The 20,184-nt window shown below is 40.1% G+C and overlaps 1 protein-coding gene across 1 annotated transcript in view; it reads left to right on the forward strand.

The window, feature by feature from the left end:
• Positions 1 to 1,196: 1,196 nt before the first annotated feature.
• Positions 1,197 to 20,184, forward strand: part of LOC115929530 (E3 ubiquitin-protein ligase SMURF2-like) — a 70,635-nt gene continuing 51,647 nt past the window's right edge. Inside the window, exons 1-2 of the mRNA XM_030998665.1 lie at positions 1,197 to 1,418; positions 16,786 to 16,824. Coding sequence (XP_030854525.1) covers positions 1,340 to 1,418; positions 16,786 to 16,824 — 118 coding nt within the window. The 5' untranslated portion in view covers positions 1,197 to 1,339. The remainder of the gene's footprint in view (positions 1,419 to 16,785; positions 16,825 to 20,184) is intronic.

The following is a 20,184-nucleotide window of genomic DNA, read 5'->3' on the forward strand; positions in this document are numbered from 1 at the left end:
ATTGCTGAATGCACTGTTCGACTCCCCTCGTAGTAATCCTTGTGGTCCTTTGACGGGATCGAGTTTGCAGAAATTCGGCACTGTTAAAAAAAATATATCATTCATTTTCTTTATAATCATTACATTACATTATTGTTATGGAGGAAACTGTAGCGTTGACAATCAAGGCATACAGAGGGCCTTAATTATTTATTGGGATTTCATTACAAAAGATATTTACGAGGAAGTAAATTTACTAAGAAGATTGAAATCAACATTTTTTGAAGGAGGGAAAGTGAATAATATAATGAACCAAATAGATTGATACCCCTTAGTGTCACCAAGCGGTGCTTTAGGGGAAAAAAGAAATGTATATAGCAAGATTATACAACTAAAAAGAGAAAGAGAAGAACATGAGGAGAGGGTGGGAGGGGGGAAATAAAAGGAAAAATATATAACAATGTCCTCCATCATATTCCATACACTTCGATAAAATTGAAATAATAATCATGATATTATATGCATTATCATTATTTAAAAAAAACAGCACTTAATAGACTAATGCTCATAAACGAAGATGATATATATAAAAAATTATTGTTAAATATTGCTCTGCAATGTGATTTCTCATGCAAGCTAGGCGCATTAGCATTATATTTCATACGCCCTGCCATATCCCTTTCACCTCTTCCTTTACAACTTATACTCTTGCCAACCAAATCATCACCAACATAATGATTGTAGGCCTACCATATAGCTTTTCCAACCAACTAATCGATACCACTCATTTAACCACCATATCTCAACCACCACCAATTAACAACATGATCCATCATTACCAAAACTACCACCAGCCACTACCACCACCATGTACCATTATCATCGTCGCTAACACCACCATCACCGCCACCACCACCACCACCACCACCACCACCACCTCTACCATCATCATCAACACCAACACTACCACTGCCACCATTACCACCACCATCACCACCACCACCACCACCACCACCACCACCACCACCACCACCACCACCATCACCATAATGTATTACGGCCTTCGCCAGTGGCGCCGCGGCAGGCGATAGCAAGGCCTCCCGTAGCTAGTTGGCCTAACCTTCAGGCACGAGGTCACTGCCTTCGACAGTCGTGCGCGGAGTGTACGATTCATAGTGCGTGCATATTGTACGCGTACGCAATACCGGCGCGGCGATATAGAGCTCAATGCCAAATCAGCTGTGCTACTTGAGTTTGCGAGATATCTCTGTACTGCGTTTACGTACGTTGACGGGAAATACATGTACGCTGTGTTGTTATTGGGAATGCCGTAAATCCACTAGAGAAATATAATCATTTGATGCCATCTATCTCGCAAGTTTTCACCATGCCAAATCCATCGGTACGACGAGAGGGACCGATGAAACTTCGGTTGACAGGTAAAGGCATAATTTCGAATATATCTGGAGTGTATTTGATCAGTGTATTTCGTGAAAAAAAGCCCAAAACGTCCACTGTTTATCAAGGAGTGTTCGATCCAGCAATGTTCTTTGTCGGATACCGGGCGCGGTGCACAGTGGTAGTAGAGTGAAAGCCCCCGTGTACATGGTGTATTTCCACGTTGATGAGCTTTAATCATGATATCTTGAATTTAAATCTTCCAGATACAATAAAGCAGAATTTAATTTTGTGCATGTCTAGCCCAGGTCAAGGCCAAGGCCATGTCATTATCAATTAGATCTACCGGTTATAGTTACGCGGTAAGACCGTAAGGGGGTAGAGATAACCTGACCATCTTTATTTTACAGCCGTAATTTGTTCATTTTATTTTTAGATTTTGGATTTTACTGCCTCATGTTGTAAGTACAAGTATTCTATATGTCATTAAACAAAGTTTTTGCAGTTACCAAAAAATCGACCAACAGGTAAGAAAATAAGAATCAAAATCAAATCTTGAGGGAAAGTAATAAATACAATAATTTATAAAAAGTTAAAAACAATTATGAATCATTGCAGTGGAATAAATGGATAGTGAAGGACAGTTGAATAAGTTGCAGTCGTGAGCTACATGTTCATGTACTGTACATCTAAAGTCTTTGTCATTTTGAATTTTAATTTAATCTTGATCTCTTATGTTTTACATCTGACTTTGTTACCTGCGAGCTGGCAATTTTACATGCACCTGCTTATATTGTCGCTCTCCACTATAGCTAGATAGCGCCAAATGTCTTATGTCTACAAAGTATAATCCTCTCTATTTTAATACATTAAATATTATTTGTCAAACTTGACCCTAGTTTAAGCACTTCATTAGACACTCAAAATCCAGACCATACCATTTGAATGTTAATGTAATAAGAGATGAAGACGCTTTTAAATTTTCCAGACTTCCTCTTTAATAGGAAATTAACCCTTGACATGTTGGGGGGGGGGGGGGGAGGGGCAGACGAGAACAATCAGACCAAGAGCGAAAATGAGAATATGTTCATAGTCTACAGTGGATGTACACATAATATATTGTTGGAGATGTGTACAAATGTACATGTACAGTCACTGCAAATTACATATACACACATGTAAAATACTTGTAAGTTTAATAGGCTAATATACTTGTACAAGTAAACTGTACATGTAGACCTAATCCGTAAAGCAGGCAGTTTGGTGCGGTTGATCTCCGACACTCAACAGAAGAGGAAGAAGGAAAAGAACAATTTATAATAAAAAAAGTATAGGCTTTGTACAGCCCCAAGACCAAGTGACATGTTTAATGGGGGGAAAGGGCAAGAAAAGGTCAATTACCTCTCACCCCTGTCTGTCTCATTGGTGGTGGTCAAGTCTTTTGACCTGAGGGTCATTGTTGTGTGAATCCCTTGAGAGGTGACCTGGCTGGTGATCTGAGATGTTATGCATTCCAGGACACACAGGTCTCCTCTCTGTTTAGGATCATCAGGGGGGTTTTCACAAAGACTAAGATCGACTTAAGTTGGACTTCACTATGGCAGGCCGTTCATGCCACTAGTTCCTAAGGGACGTATAAATCGTGGTCACAATTCTACAGAATTTACACATGTTGATACCTGTAGTTCATTATTTGAGGAGAAAATATTATCTAAAGATCATACATGTAACTGAGAGACCAATATTGAGAGCAACCAGTGGCATGAACAGCCTGCCATAGTTAAGTCCAACTTAAAGTCGATCTTTGTCTTTGTGAAACACTCCTCTGGTCTGTACGACATGGTGAAGCAAGTGTCAATGTGCACTACTGAACAGTGTATTTCACTTTCACTATAGACTACTGAAAACTCTCATTTCCATAGGCTTATACTGGGATCACCAGGTAATGGATTAATTGGTAGGTCAAGATGTGTTTTATTAAAATGGTAAATCAAACTGAAGAAATGTGATGATTAAATTCTGAAACCAGACACTTTCATGAATTAAAAACGGGATTCAGATTCATGAAGGGTTGTCTCAAGAAGGGCTGTCTTTAGCATAATTTTGTGAACATTTCTTGTTTTGATGAATCTTTAAAAAAAAGATATACATGTACAGCGAATATACATGTATATATATTTTTTTAAAGATATGCTGAGCCAAGTCAGCTACCAGTAGTTATGTGTAGTAAAATCACAATGTCTAGAATAAAGTTGAAATGGTCTACATTGTACATGTGATGTACATATAATTTTGATGAATTCTTACAACCTCTGCATTCTCATACATGTACATGTATATCAGACTGCCCAGTTAAAATAAGGCAGAGCTCCTCTCCTTGACTACTGATGAGATGGACCTTTTGCCCTACGGAGTACAGATGGACCTTTAGCAGTGTGCTTGAATAGACCATAAATTTGCTGGCAGTGTATATTGTACATGTGCATTGTTACAAGTGGCAGCTTTGTCCTTAGTACTTCAATAATCACTTCACAGGTTATTGCATCCTTTTGTTCTGAAAATGAGGTTGGCCAGCTGGCTGCAGTGTGTTTTTAAGAAAGAAAAGGAAAAAAAATTTGTTTACACTTCAGCTATATACATTTAACATTGTTTTTAGGGGTTGGATAGGTCAGATTGTCAAGTTTGCATTGTAAGCCTCTTGTAAAAATTCTATGCTGACTAAAATGAGTACGAGCTAGATTTTTACTCACCACTGTCTTTTGTTGTGTAGAAACTTGAGAGTGATCCTATATATGTAGTATGAAGATGACAATGGCGATCGCGATGTGTGTTGATCAATATAAAATGTCGAGTGTAACACGTTGAAGAAGAATTGTAGAAATTGACACTCCTAAATGTTGGGGAACAGAGGGAGTGTTCGTAGTAAATGTCCCCGACGACTATATACAAAATACTAGACTGAAGACTGAAGAAGTGGAGTCTAGTTGTGGCAAGAGTTGGTAATATAAACGCTATCTAATAACCGGAGGCCTCGGCTAAAGTACGAGAAGCGGATCGCGTTCTTCTAAAGTTGTGGCGAAATGAAGTAACGCAAATATAAACACCTCGGGCTAGCACAAGCGTAAATCAAAATATGCTAGCCCAGGAAGAAAGTACACGAAAATAACCACTGGCGCGTTGTAAATAAACCGCGTATTCCAAGTGAAATAAGTGTCAGAATTGAAGTCACGAAATGTCGAGTCGCGAAAAGAAAACAAGCAGTTCGCTATTAACAGTTGTCGTGAAGAAATCACAGGCGTGTACTAGAGAAAATCCAACGGAAAACGCTACACTATGTCGCCGTAGCTGCTGGATGAAAAATCGCGAAGATCGCTATAAAAGTGAGTCAATCCAATACGTGATGATCTTACGAGATCATGCAGGCTAACTAACGAAAAACCCCAGCTCCGTGGCGAAAACGTGACCAGCGGAAGCTGTGATTGGTCACATTACGAAAACAAACCATGGCGACGAGCTATGTGAAGGCAGGTGCCAAAATGTGTCAAGAATGTGAAACATACGACATCGCAGGAAACTGCATAAATTATCAGCGTAAATTTCTCAAAAGTTGTCGGCACAACAAGGCAATATCAAAACATTACATAAAGTTCGTTGACACTATAATGGAGCATAAATTCACTACATATAATCCCCCTCTAGATTGTTGCTTGAGAAGATATGAAAAAGGAAGCAATCGATGAAGATATACAAGTAGTGTTCAACTCACTGCAAAATACTGTACAAAACGTGCAGGCCAATGAACATGTCGCCCTGACCTGGTCGTCTTCACTGGAGGAGGAGTAGGCGTCGGAGAAACAGGAGGGCGTAAATCCTTCAAACGTGATGTAGGAGCCTTGACAAGAGGAGGAGCCTTGACGGGAGGAAAAATCTTGTCAGAAGGAGGAACCTTGTCAGAAGGAGGAACCTTAGAAAACTCCGAATCGATGTATGCCGGCTTCAGTCTGTCGACACTGACACTACCATGTTTTCCACGCACATCGAGAGTGAAAAACTTGTCAGAACGGCGAAGAATCCGAAAAGGACCATCATAAGGAGGTTGTAGCGGCTTCCTCACAGCATCATGTCGCACGAAAACATGTGTACAAGTAGATAAATCAGGATGAACCTGTGACTGACGTTGAGAAACACGAGGAGGCTGAGCTCTCAAGTCCTGCATCTGTTGCTTGAGTCTATCCACGTAATCGCTGAGATCAGCACAACTGCTAGTCTGACTGGGAGCAACAAATTGCCCCGGCAACCGAATGGTGGTCCCGTAGACAAGCTCGGATGCACAACAACCCAAATCAAATTTCACAGTCGTACGAACACCCAGCATGACGAGAGGAAGGGTCTCAGTCCAGCGAGCTTGAGAATGAGCTTTGAGTGAAGCTTTCAGTTGGCGGTGGAAACGCTCCACTAGTCCATTAGAAGCAGGATGATAAGCTGTAGTTCTAGTACGCTTGCTCCCTAACAGGTCGGTGAGAGACTGAAACAACTTGGACTCAAACTGGCTACCTCTATCTGTGGTAATAGTGGAGGGAACCCCGTAAAGAGCAACCCAGTTGGCGACAAAAGCCCGTGCGACGGACTCTGCTGTTATGTCCTTGAGTGGTATAGCTGCAGGCCAACGAGTAAACCTGTCGATGCATGTAAGTAGATATGCATAGCCCTCTGAAGGAGGAAGAGGTCCTACCAAATCTATATGAACATGGTCAAATCTGGCATCCGGAGTCGAGAATGTGCCCAATGGCGCCCTCGTATGACGGTGTATCTTACACTGCTGGCACTTAAGGCAAGTTCTGGCCCACTTCCTCACATCAGTGTTTATGCTGGGCCACACGAAACGGTCGGTGACCAAACGCTGAGATGCTCTGATACCAGGGTGTGACAAATCATGAAGAGCACTAAAAACTGTGCGCCTGAACGATGGAGGGACATAAGGACGAGGATTGCCCTTAGTAGTATCACACAAAATAGTACCAGGTGAAGAAGGAAGTGGTATGGCGTCCAGATGAAGAGACGAATGTCGTAAACCATCAAGCTCCAAATCAGACTGCTGAGCTTCAGCGATAGCCTCAAAATCGATGACGGAGGATGCATCTATATGTAGAGCATGGATATCAGCTCGAGAAAGGGCGTCAGCTGCTGTGTTGTCTTTCCCACTAATATGACGCAAGTCAGTAGTGTACTGGGAAATGAAGTCCAAGTGTCTGATCTCTCGTGGCGAATACCGATCAGGCTTGGCGTTGAAGGCATGAACTAGTGGTTTGTGATCAGTATACACACAGAAATGCCGACCGACGAGAAGGTGGGAGAAATGCTTGATGGCTAAGTAGATGGCCAGAAGTTCTCTGCCAAAAGTTCCATATCGAGTCTCTGCAGATTTAAGACGTTTGGAGAAAAAGGAAAGTGGCTGCCACTCCCCATGAACCAGCTGCTGCAAAACTGCCCCCACCCCATAGTCCGAGGCATCGGTAAGTAGACAAACAGGAACGTCTGACCTGTGATGAACCAGAAGAGTAGCACACGATAAAGCCGACTTCGTCTCGTTGAAAGCTAAAAGTGCCTCAGCGTCGAGCTCGATTGGTCGATTCTTCTTCTTCTGATTCTTGAGTAGGTCGGTGAGTGGACGAGCAATATCCGCGCAATGGGGTACAAAACGACGGTAAAAGTTCACCAACCCCAAGAATTCCCGCAGCTTACGTAGAGAAGTGGGTGGTGGAAACTCCTGGATAGCAACTACCCGGTCTGGAAGAGGTGATATGCCTTTCTCGTCGATATGATGACCCAGAAAGGTGAGGCTAGAAACTGCGAACACACACTTGGATGGGTTGATTACGATACCATGTTGAGACAAACGGTCAAAAAGCTGCTTAAGATGCCGCTCGTGCTCATCCATATCCGTACTGCTAACTAGAAGATCGTCAATATATGCATAGACGAACGGCAAACCCCTCAAAACTTCATCTATGAATCGTTGAAAAGTCTGTGCAGCGTTTCTGAGTCCAAATGGCATGCGGACGAATTCAAAAAGTCCAAAGGGTGTCGTAATAGCAGTCTTGGCAATGTCACCTGGTTCTACCGGTACCTGATGATAGGCTCGAACCAAGTCCAACTTGGAAAAAACCTGCTTGCCCTGAAGTGCACCAGAAAAGTCTTGTAAGTGAGGTATAGGGTATCTGTCAGGAACCGTGGAGGCATTGAGAGCACGATAGTCCCCACAAGGACGCCACTCACCTGGCTTCTTCTTAGGAACCATATGTAGAGGTGAGGCCCAGTTACTTGAAGATGGCCGTATGATTCCAAGCTCCTGCATATGCTGAAACTCTGCACGGGCGATCTCGAGGCGATCTGGCGCAAGGCGACGAGGCCGAGCCGTAACTGGAGGACCACGAGTGACTATGTGGTGAGTGGTAGCATGCTTCACTGATATGTCATTGTAGGTAGGATGAACTATGTCCGGATAACCTTGAAGAAGGTCGGTAAACCGTGACGGTGTAGCAGTAGCCTGTCGGACATACATGGGGCTAATGGTACCCGTGAATGAACCGAAACCATGCACAGAAAGGCTAGTAGTCCTATCGATAAGCTTGCGGAACTTAACGTCAACCAGTAAACCGCAATGGTCCAGGAAATCAGCTCCGAGAATAGGCGTCGATATGCTGGTCACAATAAACACCCACTTAAATGTCCGGCGAAGTCCCAGGTCGAGTGAAAAAAACCGCTCTCCGTAGACTTGTATAGGGGTACGATTAACAGCTTCAAGCTCTATCTTGGAGTGAGAAGGTAGAGAAGAAAATGATTTCCCAAGAACAGACCGTGGGAAAATACTGACCTCGGCACCAGTATCTACTAAAAAACGAGTTCCGGTTTGCTTGTCAGTAATATAAAACAAGCGACTCTCTGAGTTCGGACCGACACTACTAGTCGCTTCAATATGTCGGTCTAGTCGTTTCCCTGAACAGGACGCGGAGTAGACTGATGAGAAGAAAATGTACAAGGTAATAAACACCTGTGAGCCTTGGTACCAAAATTGGAGTGATACCAACAATAACCGTTCTTATCTGGCTGTCTGCGAGACCTGCTCATTGATCTGCTCTTCGACTGTCGAGAGTTGGACTTGGCACCACGCTCACTGGACCTGCCGCGTTCTTGAATGTTCGCGGTCAACGCCTGTACCTGTAGCGTCAATTGATGGACTGAAACCTGTAAATCCTTAACAGACACACTATCGGAACTACAAGCACATGCTCCTGTGGTACAAACTGTAGCTGACTGACTGGGTGTAGCAAAACTAGTAGTAGCCGCAGGCTGAGAAACTGTAGCTAAAAAAGGTGATGGTGCTGCTACCTCAACAATCTTATCGGCGATTAAAGCTAACTGTTCGATTGAAACTTCGTCACTCGTAGATGCAAGAATTAACTGTACATTATTGGGTAATCGTTGTAAAAACAACTGTTTCAAAATGTTATCCTCTAGGGAAAACTCACCCAAGAGCTGCCTCATGCGACGCAGAAATTGACTCGGCTTCCGGTCACCTAGTTCTTCCGAGATGAGAAGTTGGTGTAGACGGTGCTGTTGAGATGCCGAAGTGCGCTTGATAAGTTCAGTCTTAAGTAAAGTATACCGTTCTGTAGTAGGCGGACTGATCAAAAAATCACGCACTTCTTGCGCGATCTCTGGCTGCAACGAACCAACAACATGTGCAAATTTAGTATTCTCGGTTGTAATACCTCTAGTTAAGAATTGTGCTTCCACTTGTGCGAACCACAGCGACGGATCGTTCGGCCAGAAAGGCGGAAGTTTAAGACCGACAGCCCCAGCAATGCTGGGCGAAGAGGAAGAAGTAGAAGTATCACCGGTAGTGGTAGGTTCGACTGGTTCTGTAAGATCAGGCATAACGATGTTGATAATGATAACACACAGCGAGTAAAAACGGATCACGTCGGGGTCACCAATGTAAAAATTCTATGCTGACTAAAATGAGTACGAGCTAGATTTTTACTCACCACTGTCTTTTGTTGTGTAGAAACTTGAGAGTGATCCTATATATGTAGTATGAAGATGACAATGGCGATCGCGATGTGTGTTGATCAATATAAAATGTCGAGTGTAACACGTTGAAGAAGAATTGTAGAAATTGACACTCCTAAATGTTGGGGAACAGAGGGAGTGTTCGTAGTAAATGTCCCCGACGACTATATACAAAATACTAGACTGAAGACTGAAGAAGTGGAGTCTAGTTGTGGCAAGAGTTGGTAATATAAACGCTATCTAATAACCGGAGGCCTCGGCTAAAGTACGAGAAGCGGATCGCGTTCTTCTAAAGTTGTGGCGAAATGAAGTAACGCAAATATAAACACCTCGGGCTAGCACAAGCGTAAATCAAAATATGCTAGCCCAGGAAGAAAGTACACGAAAATAACCACTGGCGCGTTGTAAATAAACCGCGTATTCCAAGTGAAATAAGTGTCAGAATTGAAGTCACGAAATGTCGAGTCGCGAAAAGAAAACAAGCAGTTCGCTATTAACAGTTGTCGTGAAGAAATCACAGGCGTGTACTAGAGAAAATCCAACGGAAAACGCTACACTATGTCGCCGTAGCTGCTGGATGAAAAATCGCGAAGATCGCTATAAAAGTGAGTCAATCCAATACGTGATGATCTTACGAGATCATGCAGGCTAACTAACGAAAAACCCCAGCTCCGTGGCGAAAACGTGACCAGCGGAAGCTGTGATTGGTCACATTACGAAAACAAACCATGGCGACGAGCTATGTGAAGGCAGGTGCCAAAATGTGTCAAGAATGTGAAACATACGACATCGCAGGAAACTGCATAAATTATCAGCGTAAATTTCTCAAAAGTTGTCGGCACAACAAGGCAATATCAAAACATTACATAAAGTTCGTTGACACTATAATGGAGCATAAATTCACTACACTCTATGTACAAATGTACAATCTTGAAATTTGCATCAAGTAACCACCTCCAAAAAGCCTGACATTGTGGTCTACTTTTATGATTCTTGCTGTGATATAGTTTTCATGAATAGCGGTATGAAATCAAAGCTTAGATTTAGATTATTCTGGCAGTGTGAAGTTTTTACAAGAAAATTGGACAATGATTGTGACATTGCACGCTCGACCACACCGTGCTGTTGAAATTGGGGGAGTTTGAACAGACACGAGTGGGAACCGGAATCGGTTCTTGTCAAGAAGAGAAGTGCCCAAGCCTGATATTGGCCCTTTCAATTGTGTTGATGAAGACACTCAGGTAGTCAAAATCCCTTGTTCACTTCCCTTTTAAATCGTTTCGATTTCACTCACAGCCAGCTTGACACACTAGTAAACACGATAACGTCAACATGTTACGTATTTGTCTTGCTTGTATGTGCATACACTGTATGTCCCGCACGCGTCTCTTTGAATGAAGTCAAATCACGTACCGGTATAGATGGCAAGGTTTGTACTATCATAACTAGATAACATCATGGAAGATCGAGGTAACCATCAACACCGATGTAGAAAAGTTCTTGATTCTGGTATTGGACAAGGTAGACATCGCAGTGGAATGACGCCATCATGTCGCAGTTCACTTTGTCTACGTGACAATCAAAAAGTCGTGAATGATGCGACCATGGATTGTACTTTCACCCAGGACGTCCTCCCTGTGGCCTCCCTGCTTGCTTCACAGTCAAGTGAAGGCTTCAGATTTTGATGAATGGTGCACAAGCCGGTAAAGTGACATCACACACCGGCCAGGTCAGGGCTCTGAACTTACATGTACATGTATATATTCATTTATATTGTACAGATAGAGAGTGATTGTAACACGTACAGTAGCCACTGTCACTCCATAGTGTGTGTGTACAATTATCATCATGATGATAACATCATTGAGGTGTTCACAATTCCATCAGAAAGTACGGGTGTGTAGGATGCTATTAAAGCTAACTACTCCAATGTAACTGCTAAATATATAAATGTGTAGAGTACATCAGATCTACATTTATAGTAGGCCTACTAGAATATGACAACTTTGTGTTTCTAGTAATAACGAAACATCTGAAATAATTAAGTGAAAAGAGTAAATATACACTGTACATGTACATGTAGGTAAAAGTACAATGTAGTATTCGCAAAGAAAAGTTACTAATCTACATGATATGGTCTGGATTAGAATACACCCAATTGTTTTTTGTTTTAAATATCTCCTGACCCACCACGTACATGTAAATAGCAGGATTTACGTTTTTCTGGTAAAACCGTTTTTAGTAGTACAGTATTAAATTGACACCGGTATGAATACCACCATCACGCGCCTAGAAACGAAAGTATTAGGCGCATTATAAATGTGAGCTATTATTATTATTATCACAATTTTCATTCTGTGATACTGCCATACAGAATGTCTCTGAATTTATACCACTTTTAGCATTCAAATGTATAGTTTGATGTCTATTTGCTCAATTTCTTTATTCTAAACAAATGCTATATTAAAAATATAGATGTTTGTTTTTTCTCAACATGTCCCACAAGTTATACATGTACAGTAGGTCTAAATCTTACATTTATTCTGTCCATAACCCATCCAGGGCAGCAGCGGCGCTGGTGATGACCAGGAATGTTTAATAGCTGATATCAATTTTAAATACAACACATCATTTATTCATGGCTAGGCTTGGCATCATGCTAAGATTTCATGCCCCTCGATTGCTTTTATTGTTAGAAAAATGTTTTTAATTACAATCCGTCTATATACTTGCATTATTCATAGTGAGATGAAATCATGGATTTTCTGATCTTAGATTTTTCTGTCATACAAATTTGGTGAGATTGAGAAATGACTTGCATAATGCATTTCCAAGGTTTGGTTTACAGTAGGCCTACATGTACATGGACATGCAAATAATGCATGAGATATGATCCCTACACGAACTCCTATGCACTTTGCATGTCCAGGGGCTTGAGTGGTCTAAATTTGGTCTGTGTCTGGTCAGCACAAAGTGGACGTGAAGTAACGGGATACTATAATTGTGAGCATTGCGAGAAGTGTGAACTTGCTATCTTTATGGGCTGCTTAAGATGCTGCCTAAGTCTACACCCCCTATTACCCCCAGACAGTCGATGAAAGCTTCATTGGGATCCAACTGGCACCTACCCTTATAGAAACTCCTACAAGTACTTGTAGAATATTCCTTTTTTTTGACTATCTTCTCTGCATATGAAGTTCAGTAGACTAAAACAACAAAAAGGAAAGATATTTAATGACAACACAAGTAATTTTGCATCAGACAAGCCCTCGTCAGCCCTGCAGACTAGGCTTTTATCTTGAATCCTATATCTCAAATCTCTCTCAAAACAATCCTGTCTCCTCCCTAGCTCGCTCCTCCGCAATAGATCTTGAAGACAATGCCTCATCATGATCGTCATTAAAAAACAAACTGCACTTCCTGCACCCAACATGTTTACATGCAATCATCGTTTGTAAATTAAACCTCAATTTTAAGATGAGCTGTCGTCTATATAAACCGAGTTACAAGAGCTAAGCAGGCCGACATCACTGGCTCTGCCTCTCTCTCTCCTAAGTCCTAAGTGCTTTTGTCATCGTATTTGCATCTTGGCGCAGAAAAATGGGGAGACCAGGCGGATAATCTCTCGTCTCCCATCAATTTGATTTGTCTGCCCAATTTAGTGAATATCGCTCCCATTGTCATTGCAATTAATGCTCATCTCCTGTGCAGTCCCAGTGGCACCTCTCACAATGAGGCTTGTCGTTCGCAAGCCTGGCTTCCTGCTTGATCTCTGTATAAATATGTAATGTGAGATACTGGCAGTTAGAGCTCAGCCAGCCTCTTTTCAAACAATGAATTATAAACAGAGGCCAAAATCCTTTTTTTTTTAAATATAGAAATTAAATATGATTTTCAGTGATATATTTGACTTTCAGAAATGTCATAAGGAACATACATTGTACATTTAGCCTATAATTAACAATACACATACTGTAGGATAGGCTAGTAACTCAACACTTGTTGGTTCTACAAATAACTATTCCCATCATATTTCCAATTTTCTCAAACCCTATTCTCATTAAAATTAAATGCTGTCGCTAATCGCTGAAATGCCAAAACATACATCTGCAAGAGGGAGAGAGGGAGAGTCCTTTCAGAGAATTCTGAATTTTATTACCATTGTGACTGTTTTATTTACTTTTAATAATAATAATAATAATAGCTCGTTCTTATATAGCGCTTTTCAGGACCGGGGGCCCTCTCATTAATATTGGGTTTCCAAATCGTTTTAGTCCATGGGAGAGTAATTCTATAACGTCATGAGTAAGAAGTAACTGAGCAAAAAGGTGTGTGAATGCACTCTCGCACTCTGCAAAGGACATTATCGCCCTAATGTAAATTGCAAAATATTGTACAGGGACATTTCGATCTGCTCCCAAATGAAATATAACAGTTAATCAAAACCTTCAAATTATTTTAAACTACTGTGGTCACAGATCGTTAGGTTTATGGCCCAATCACTTTCTACACAATTTACTTCAAACATTTGCATGTAACTGTAAGCAGTCATACCGGTACCTGTATATCTGAGGTGGATAGTAAATTTTACACATGTATACTGGCACGGAGGCGTATACTTTCCAGTGGAACCAAGAAGATCGCTGGCAATGGTGGCACATCTACCTGTAATTTTTATAAAGTTTAAAACATAATAAATTTTCATCTGAACCTTCCATTAACAATTACAACTATAGGCTCTATTGCTTTTTTTGCAATGATTAGTGGATTTTCGAGAGATTTTGACACCCAGACCGGAGCACGACTGACCGAAAGGCGTCAAGAGATGCTGGATCAATTTGAGGCATAGTCCAGACATAAAGGGCTATTGAAAAGATCAATTATTTCTTCCATCTCTCTAAATAATAGGCCCTATATCTTGAACATCTGTGTTATATATGCCTGCTGTTGTTGGACCTGTAAGGCGGAGATCACAGATGGGTTGCTTAGATACACATTTTTATCTGTCTGGCTTTACTCTCATGTACATGTATGCACAGTATGTTTCATGTGCTTGTTCTCGTATCTCCCATACAGTACGGTAGGCCTAAGCTCCATGTACAGTATACGTACCCGCATCCATGTTGGCCTACTGGAGCATCTGAATGATCTGAGTGCATTGTAGTAATAATAATAATGATAATGTTTTATACATGTAAATGTTTTGCCAGTATCTGCCAGCGTAAGTGCTTTATGCATGTAGCTCTTGCTCCAAAATGTTATACTGGTGGACATGTACATACCGTACGTAGTATATACGAGTTTTGCTTTGTACATGTGTGCACTATTTGCTGAATTTATAGTTAAAACAATATAAAATAGTTACCCATTTTAATAGTATTTGCAGCTTTCAATTAATAGTAACACTGTTGCTTCAAGTAAGCATAATTTTACATTTTCATTTTCATGTACATGTGAGACTAAACATGTACATATTGTTGTACACAGTCAATCATTTAAGAATATCGATTGTTATGTTCTTGAGTAAAACTCATATTACCAAGGATCGTCAAAAGTATTTAGTATTCCATTAACATGGACTTGGCCTGAGAGGTATAGGAGCCAACAAGTACAAGTACATGTACATTGTAGGCCTTCATTTATATTTTATTTATGACATGCATGAATCATAAATATTTGTTTATTTCCTTTCTATGGTAGCTCACATCTAGATGGACATACTGTATACACATGCATTATTGTATAGATCTGGTTCATTGTGTGCCACACACTATGTTCCCCCATTCAGGTTGCCCACTCAACAAAGGCAAAAGCATGTCTTGTGTACATTGTGCATCGTACCAATTATTGTGGTGGGATAGAAAACATAATGTGTGTGTGTGTATTACAAACTGTTGTCCCATATACTTCCTTTTGTGTGGGTGGTTCTTTTGTATTTCTTGTTCACTGGGGTGGAACCAAAAGCTGTCCCAAGGGGAAGTCGGCTGTTAGTACACAGAGGATGGGGGCTCTTCACTGTCTCTGTGATATTTCAAGAGGGTATTTATCCCTTTGTCCTCAAAGAGGCATGTTGATACTGTACTAGAAGGTGATCTTCATCTACTGTAGATTTGAAGTAAAAATCGCAAATTGATTCCTTTCTTTCTTAATTTTTATGCCTCCGTTACGAAGTAGCCGGAGGCATTATGTTTTCGGGTTGTCCGTCCGTACGTACGACGTACGTCTGTACGTACATGTAAGTCTGTACGTACGTACGTCCCGTTCTCGTGATCGCGTTATCTGAAGAACTGGTTGATGGATTCCTGCCAAACTTTGGTCATGTACATGTATGTATCTTGTAGAGCCGATGAACTGATTAGATTTTGGGGTCACGAGGTCAAAGGTCAAAGGTCACAGGGCTCATTATGTATGCAAAACGAGCTCGTGATCGTGTTATCTGAAGAACCGATTGATGGATTGCTGCCAAACTTAGGTCATGTATGTTACTTGCAGAGCTGATGAACTGATTAGATGTAGGGGTCACAAGGTCAAAGGTCATGGGCTCATTATGTATGCAAAAATAGCTTGTAATCACAATATTCTGAGAACCTGTTAATGGATTACAATTGAACTTGAATTCGAAAAATTTCTTCTGTTTTGGTTTGTAAAATTGTTCTATGACGGAGGCATCATTTTCGACTGCGCGCAGTCAGGTTCCATCTAGTTTTCAGACTGAAGGGAAATTTGAATAATTAATTTTAAAAAAAAGTTAATGTACCGTAAGGTTGTATGGTACTGTTAAAAAAGAAGATGAAATGGGGGTGTGGCGCAATAGTCGTCTATCTCTCAGTCTTTCTTTCGAGTCCTGCGCAGAGCAGACAAATATTCAAAAAAGATTCACACCTCAATCTGTTCATGATGCAGCTTGGGTGCAAGGGAAAACACTCTGTTCCTTTGACAAGAACGTTACAATAATGCTTGGATTTGACCTAATGTAACTTTTCTGAATTCACAAATTGTCTGGATTTGTGAAATGTGCATTTGGCAAATCAATTGAGTAACAGCATGACCAGGGTGCCAGCTGGTTGTTTTTAATGCTGGTTGATGGTGACCATTTTGCCACTTCCTCCAGTCATTATGTTTACTTTATTTTTATTACAGGGTATGGTTTTCTAATGTTCATAAAGAACAGTGTCATTTCTTTGAAAATGTATGTAGGTCTAATGACTAATAGAATATACTTTTTCATCATGAGATCAGAAATCTATAGCAGTTTTCCAGTGCTAAAACTAAGTATTCTTTAATAACGTGTATTTATGATTTTTCTCTTCCCCTTTTTATCTTGTTTCATTACAGTTCTATGTGCTAAGAACATCAGCAAGAAGGATTTTTTCAGTGAGTATTGCATGATTTTCATCAACCAATTGCCAACAATTTCATTGTAATAATTTTATTTGTATGAAAGCAAAACAAATTGGAGACACAGAATGGCCAAAGTTTGAAATAAATTGGATCATTACAAGAAAGTTATGAGTACATGAAATATGAGATCGCTAAATCTATGCAAATCGAAAATTGGCAATTTGATCACTGGATTGTGACGTATTCACAGACAATTCTCGCATTTGTCCAGTACAAAATATCATAAATTTCTGTTTTTCTCCTAAGTGCCTTCTCCCTCGGGGCACATTGCGAAAGATATTGTGGATATCATGTCTTATCAAAGGTTCTTTAAAAGAAAATACCCTCTTGAGTCACATATTTTGAAAAAATTGACAATTTAGTCATCATGGTTGTTGAAACAAATGCAAAAGTTGTCCAGCACTCAATAGTCACGGTAACACTGCTAATTCAGCCAATTTGAAGCGATTACATTTACATACTACATCGTTCAAGAATTCATAACGTTTTCACATTTTGTCATATTTTGTTTAAACTTTCATAACTCTGCTTCTCTGACTTTCCTGCTTTCTATTAGAATAGTTAACTAGTACATTTCGGTTTGGGTTTCAAAGTGTAAATATGGTACTACTTTTCTTTTCTAGTGCATTCATGAAACAGACTTCATAAAAAAAGATCAAGAAATTTCAAGCAAATATTCAATGTCTTCTGTTTGTTAAATGTGTGATTGCCAGTTTCGCTCATCTAGTATATTTATGAAACACTGTCACCAAAGGTATCTTTAAAAAAAAAAAAAAAACTATCATTACCAACTACTTTCAATTGAGTGCGGTGTCCAACCAGCACGCTAATGACTAACCAATTTCCTTTCCCATGAGCAGTTTTGTATTATTTTCACGAGGGATGAGTAATTCATTGGTTTGCAAGAGACCCATCCATAACCTTGAACGTGGTGCCCATTCATAATAAGTCATGTCTGTGAATGTCTGATTTAGATATTTGTGTCACTGCACTCTGTTTCTGTTGTCTATCCTACTTCATCATTTGCTCTAATTATTTACACAAGTAGGACTTTTGTTGTGGTTTTTTCCCTTTGCCAATTTATTTCCCTGTCGCCTAGTTCCGAAGCACAGAGGTTTTTAATTGTATTTGATGGAAACAGCAATACATGATTATTATGGCATACATGCAGGCCTACATGAAGGATATAGTTTTTTACTCTGAAGGCTTTTCGAGTTACATTGTAACTTAAAATTCAATCACAAAGAAATGATATATAAATACATTTTAATGAAGGGCCTCCATGTATTCACTCAGTTTATCTCAGAGTTTTATCTTTTGAATGATTATCTGTGTTACTTTGATAGGAATGAGGTATGCGAGAGCTTCAATTATTTTATCGTTTTTGACTTGAGCTTTGGAAGCTTTTTGAGGGCTAAAGTGCTCACGTCTCACCTGGGTTTTTTTCACTGCACTGAAAAATGAAGACAACTTTAATATCTCTGTGTCCCCAGTCATATATGACATGGAGATGAAATAAAGTGTCTGTTCTGGAAAATATAGAATAGAGGGGGGGGGGGGGGGGGGGTACTGTAGATAGAGTACAAACAATAGATTCTCTAGAACTGGTTTGATCTAGGAAATTGCTGGGCTTCATTTTGTACTACAAGTTGAATGAAAAGGAACTTAAGAAAGTTATACATGTACATAATAAGCAATGAACATGAATTTTTGTTAAGAAGACATGTGTAATTGACAATTAAAGGCAGAGTGCAAAGTCCCTCTGCCGAACCGATCAGCCTACACGTTGACTCCTAGTGTTACCCATTGTTAGAAGCCACTCGATAGCATGCATCTAGATGGGTTATTGAACTCCTCTCCTCCCATCAACTAATGGTCTGTTTGGAGCCAGAAGGGCATTAATTAATATCATTTTACACAGAGTTAGTGCCCTTCTGGTTTCTTACAGATGTTGATTTCAGAGTTATTTGACAGCGGTGTGTAGAATAATTGTTATTCTGATTGGAATCGACACCTATTTTCCCTGTACTTACACTCATTACATTTGTTCAAACTTTAAGGATGTTTTTTTCTTAAATTTTGAGACAAATCTTTGAGACAAGACAATTGAACTACATGTACATGTTCCATCGTGACCATACCAGAATGTTAGAAATTGATCGTTAGTACTGTAGCAACAAGGGCTTAACTCTGTGTCAAATGAATTGACTCCGAACGATATACAGATCACAAAACATAAACTAAAGCGGCAATGTTTGATCAATACAGTTGAGAAAGGAAACTTAACTGCTATCTACTATATCGTTACTGAAACCGAATTGAACAAGTACCAACAGCAAAAACATTATTCTGCAGTAGCTCTCCCCCATCCTCCCTCTGAAAAACCAATTTCTTTTCCATCTACATGTAAGGCCAACATCATTGTACTTGTACATTACCTCCAGCAGCCCAACTACGGTGGAAGATTTATGATGTAACTACGATGAATTGGCTTACTGCAATGTCATGTTTTCACATTTGAGTCGAAGCAAACATACTGTACATGTACAATACATGCAAACGTTCGGAACATTTGTCTTTCCTTGAGGTCAGTCACTGCTGCACTTTGTGGTCGACACATTCCGACATGTTCGGTAAAGGGTGGGGGTCTTTCCCATAGCGTCAAGACATCGCCATCGCTCAGAGTTGGCAAGACAGGATAACAATAGTGTGGAATATTATTTTTAGTTCAGTAGTCGTTGATGGATAAATGGATAAACGCCATGTTTCAACAAGCTGTCCAATCATAGGGGATTATTTTTGTGAAGATTATTTTGGGAGTATGAGGATTATAGGGTAGAAAAGTTTTCTCATGGTTGTGAGTTCTTCAGAATAATGGAAGAGAAAAGCTGAGAATGTTGCAAACCAGTCATTGATACTAAGGATGCAAATATTTATGTGTACAGACCTAAAGTAGTAAGTATGTAATGAGCCATTTTGGTAATGTAATCAAATTGTATTGACAAATCTTTGTTAAGTGCTTTGTTACTGTAGCAACATTTAATGAATCCAATTTGCATTCAGACTGTTGAAATATAATGTGCATTGAATATGATTACATTATGAAAATGGTCTATTCAGAATAATTTTTTTCCTGCCAGGATACATACATGTATCACTATAGTTTATCCTGTTTTTACATACAGTTTATGTTTCAGGTTGTAGACATGAATTCCTTTCATTTGTATTACTGTACAAATTTCCATCAAAGAAAAATGTTTTAAAGGTAGGCTTTACTACTTCAGCTAGAAGGGATAAGACCGCCCAGCGAGCCAGCGAGGTCACTGTGACAGG

The sequence above is a fragment of the Strongylocentrotus purpuratus genome, unplaced genomic scaffold (assembly GCF_000002235.5).
Source record: "Strongylocentrotus purpuratus isolate Spur 01 unplaced genomic scaffold, Spur_5.0 spur5_contig_861, whole genome shotgun sequence".
NCBI lineage: Eukaryota > Metazoa > Echinodermata > Echinoidea > Camarodonta > Strongylocentrotidae > Strongylocentrotus > Strongylocentrotus purpuratus.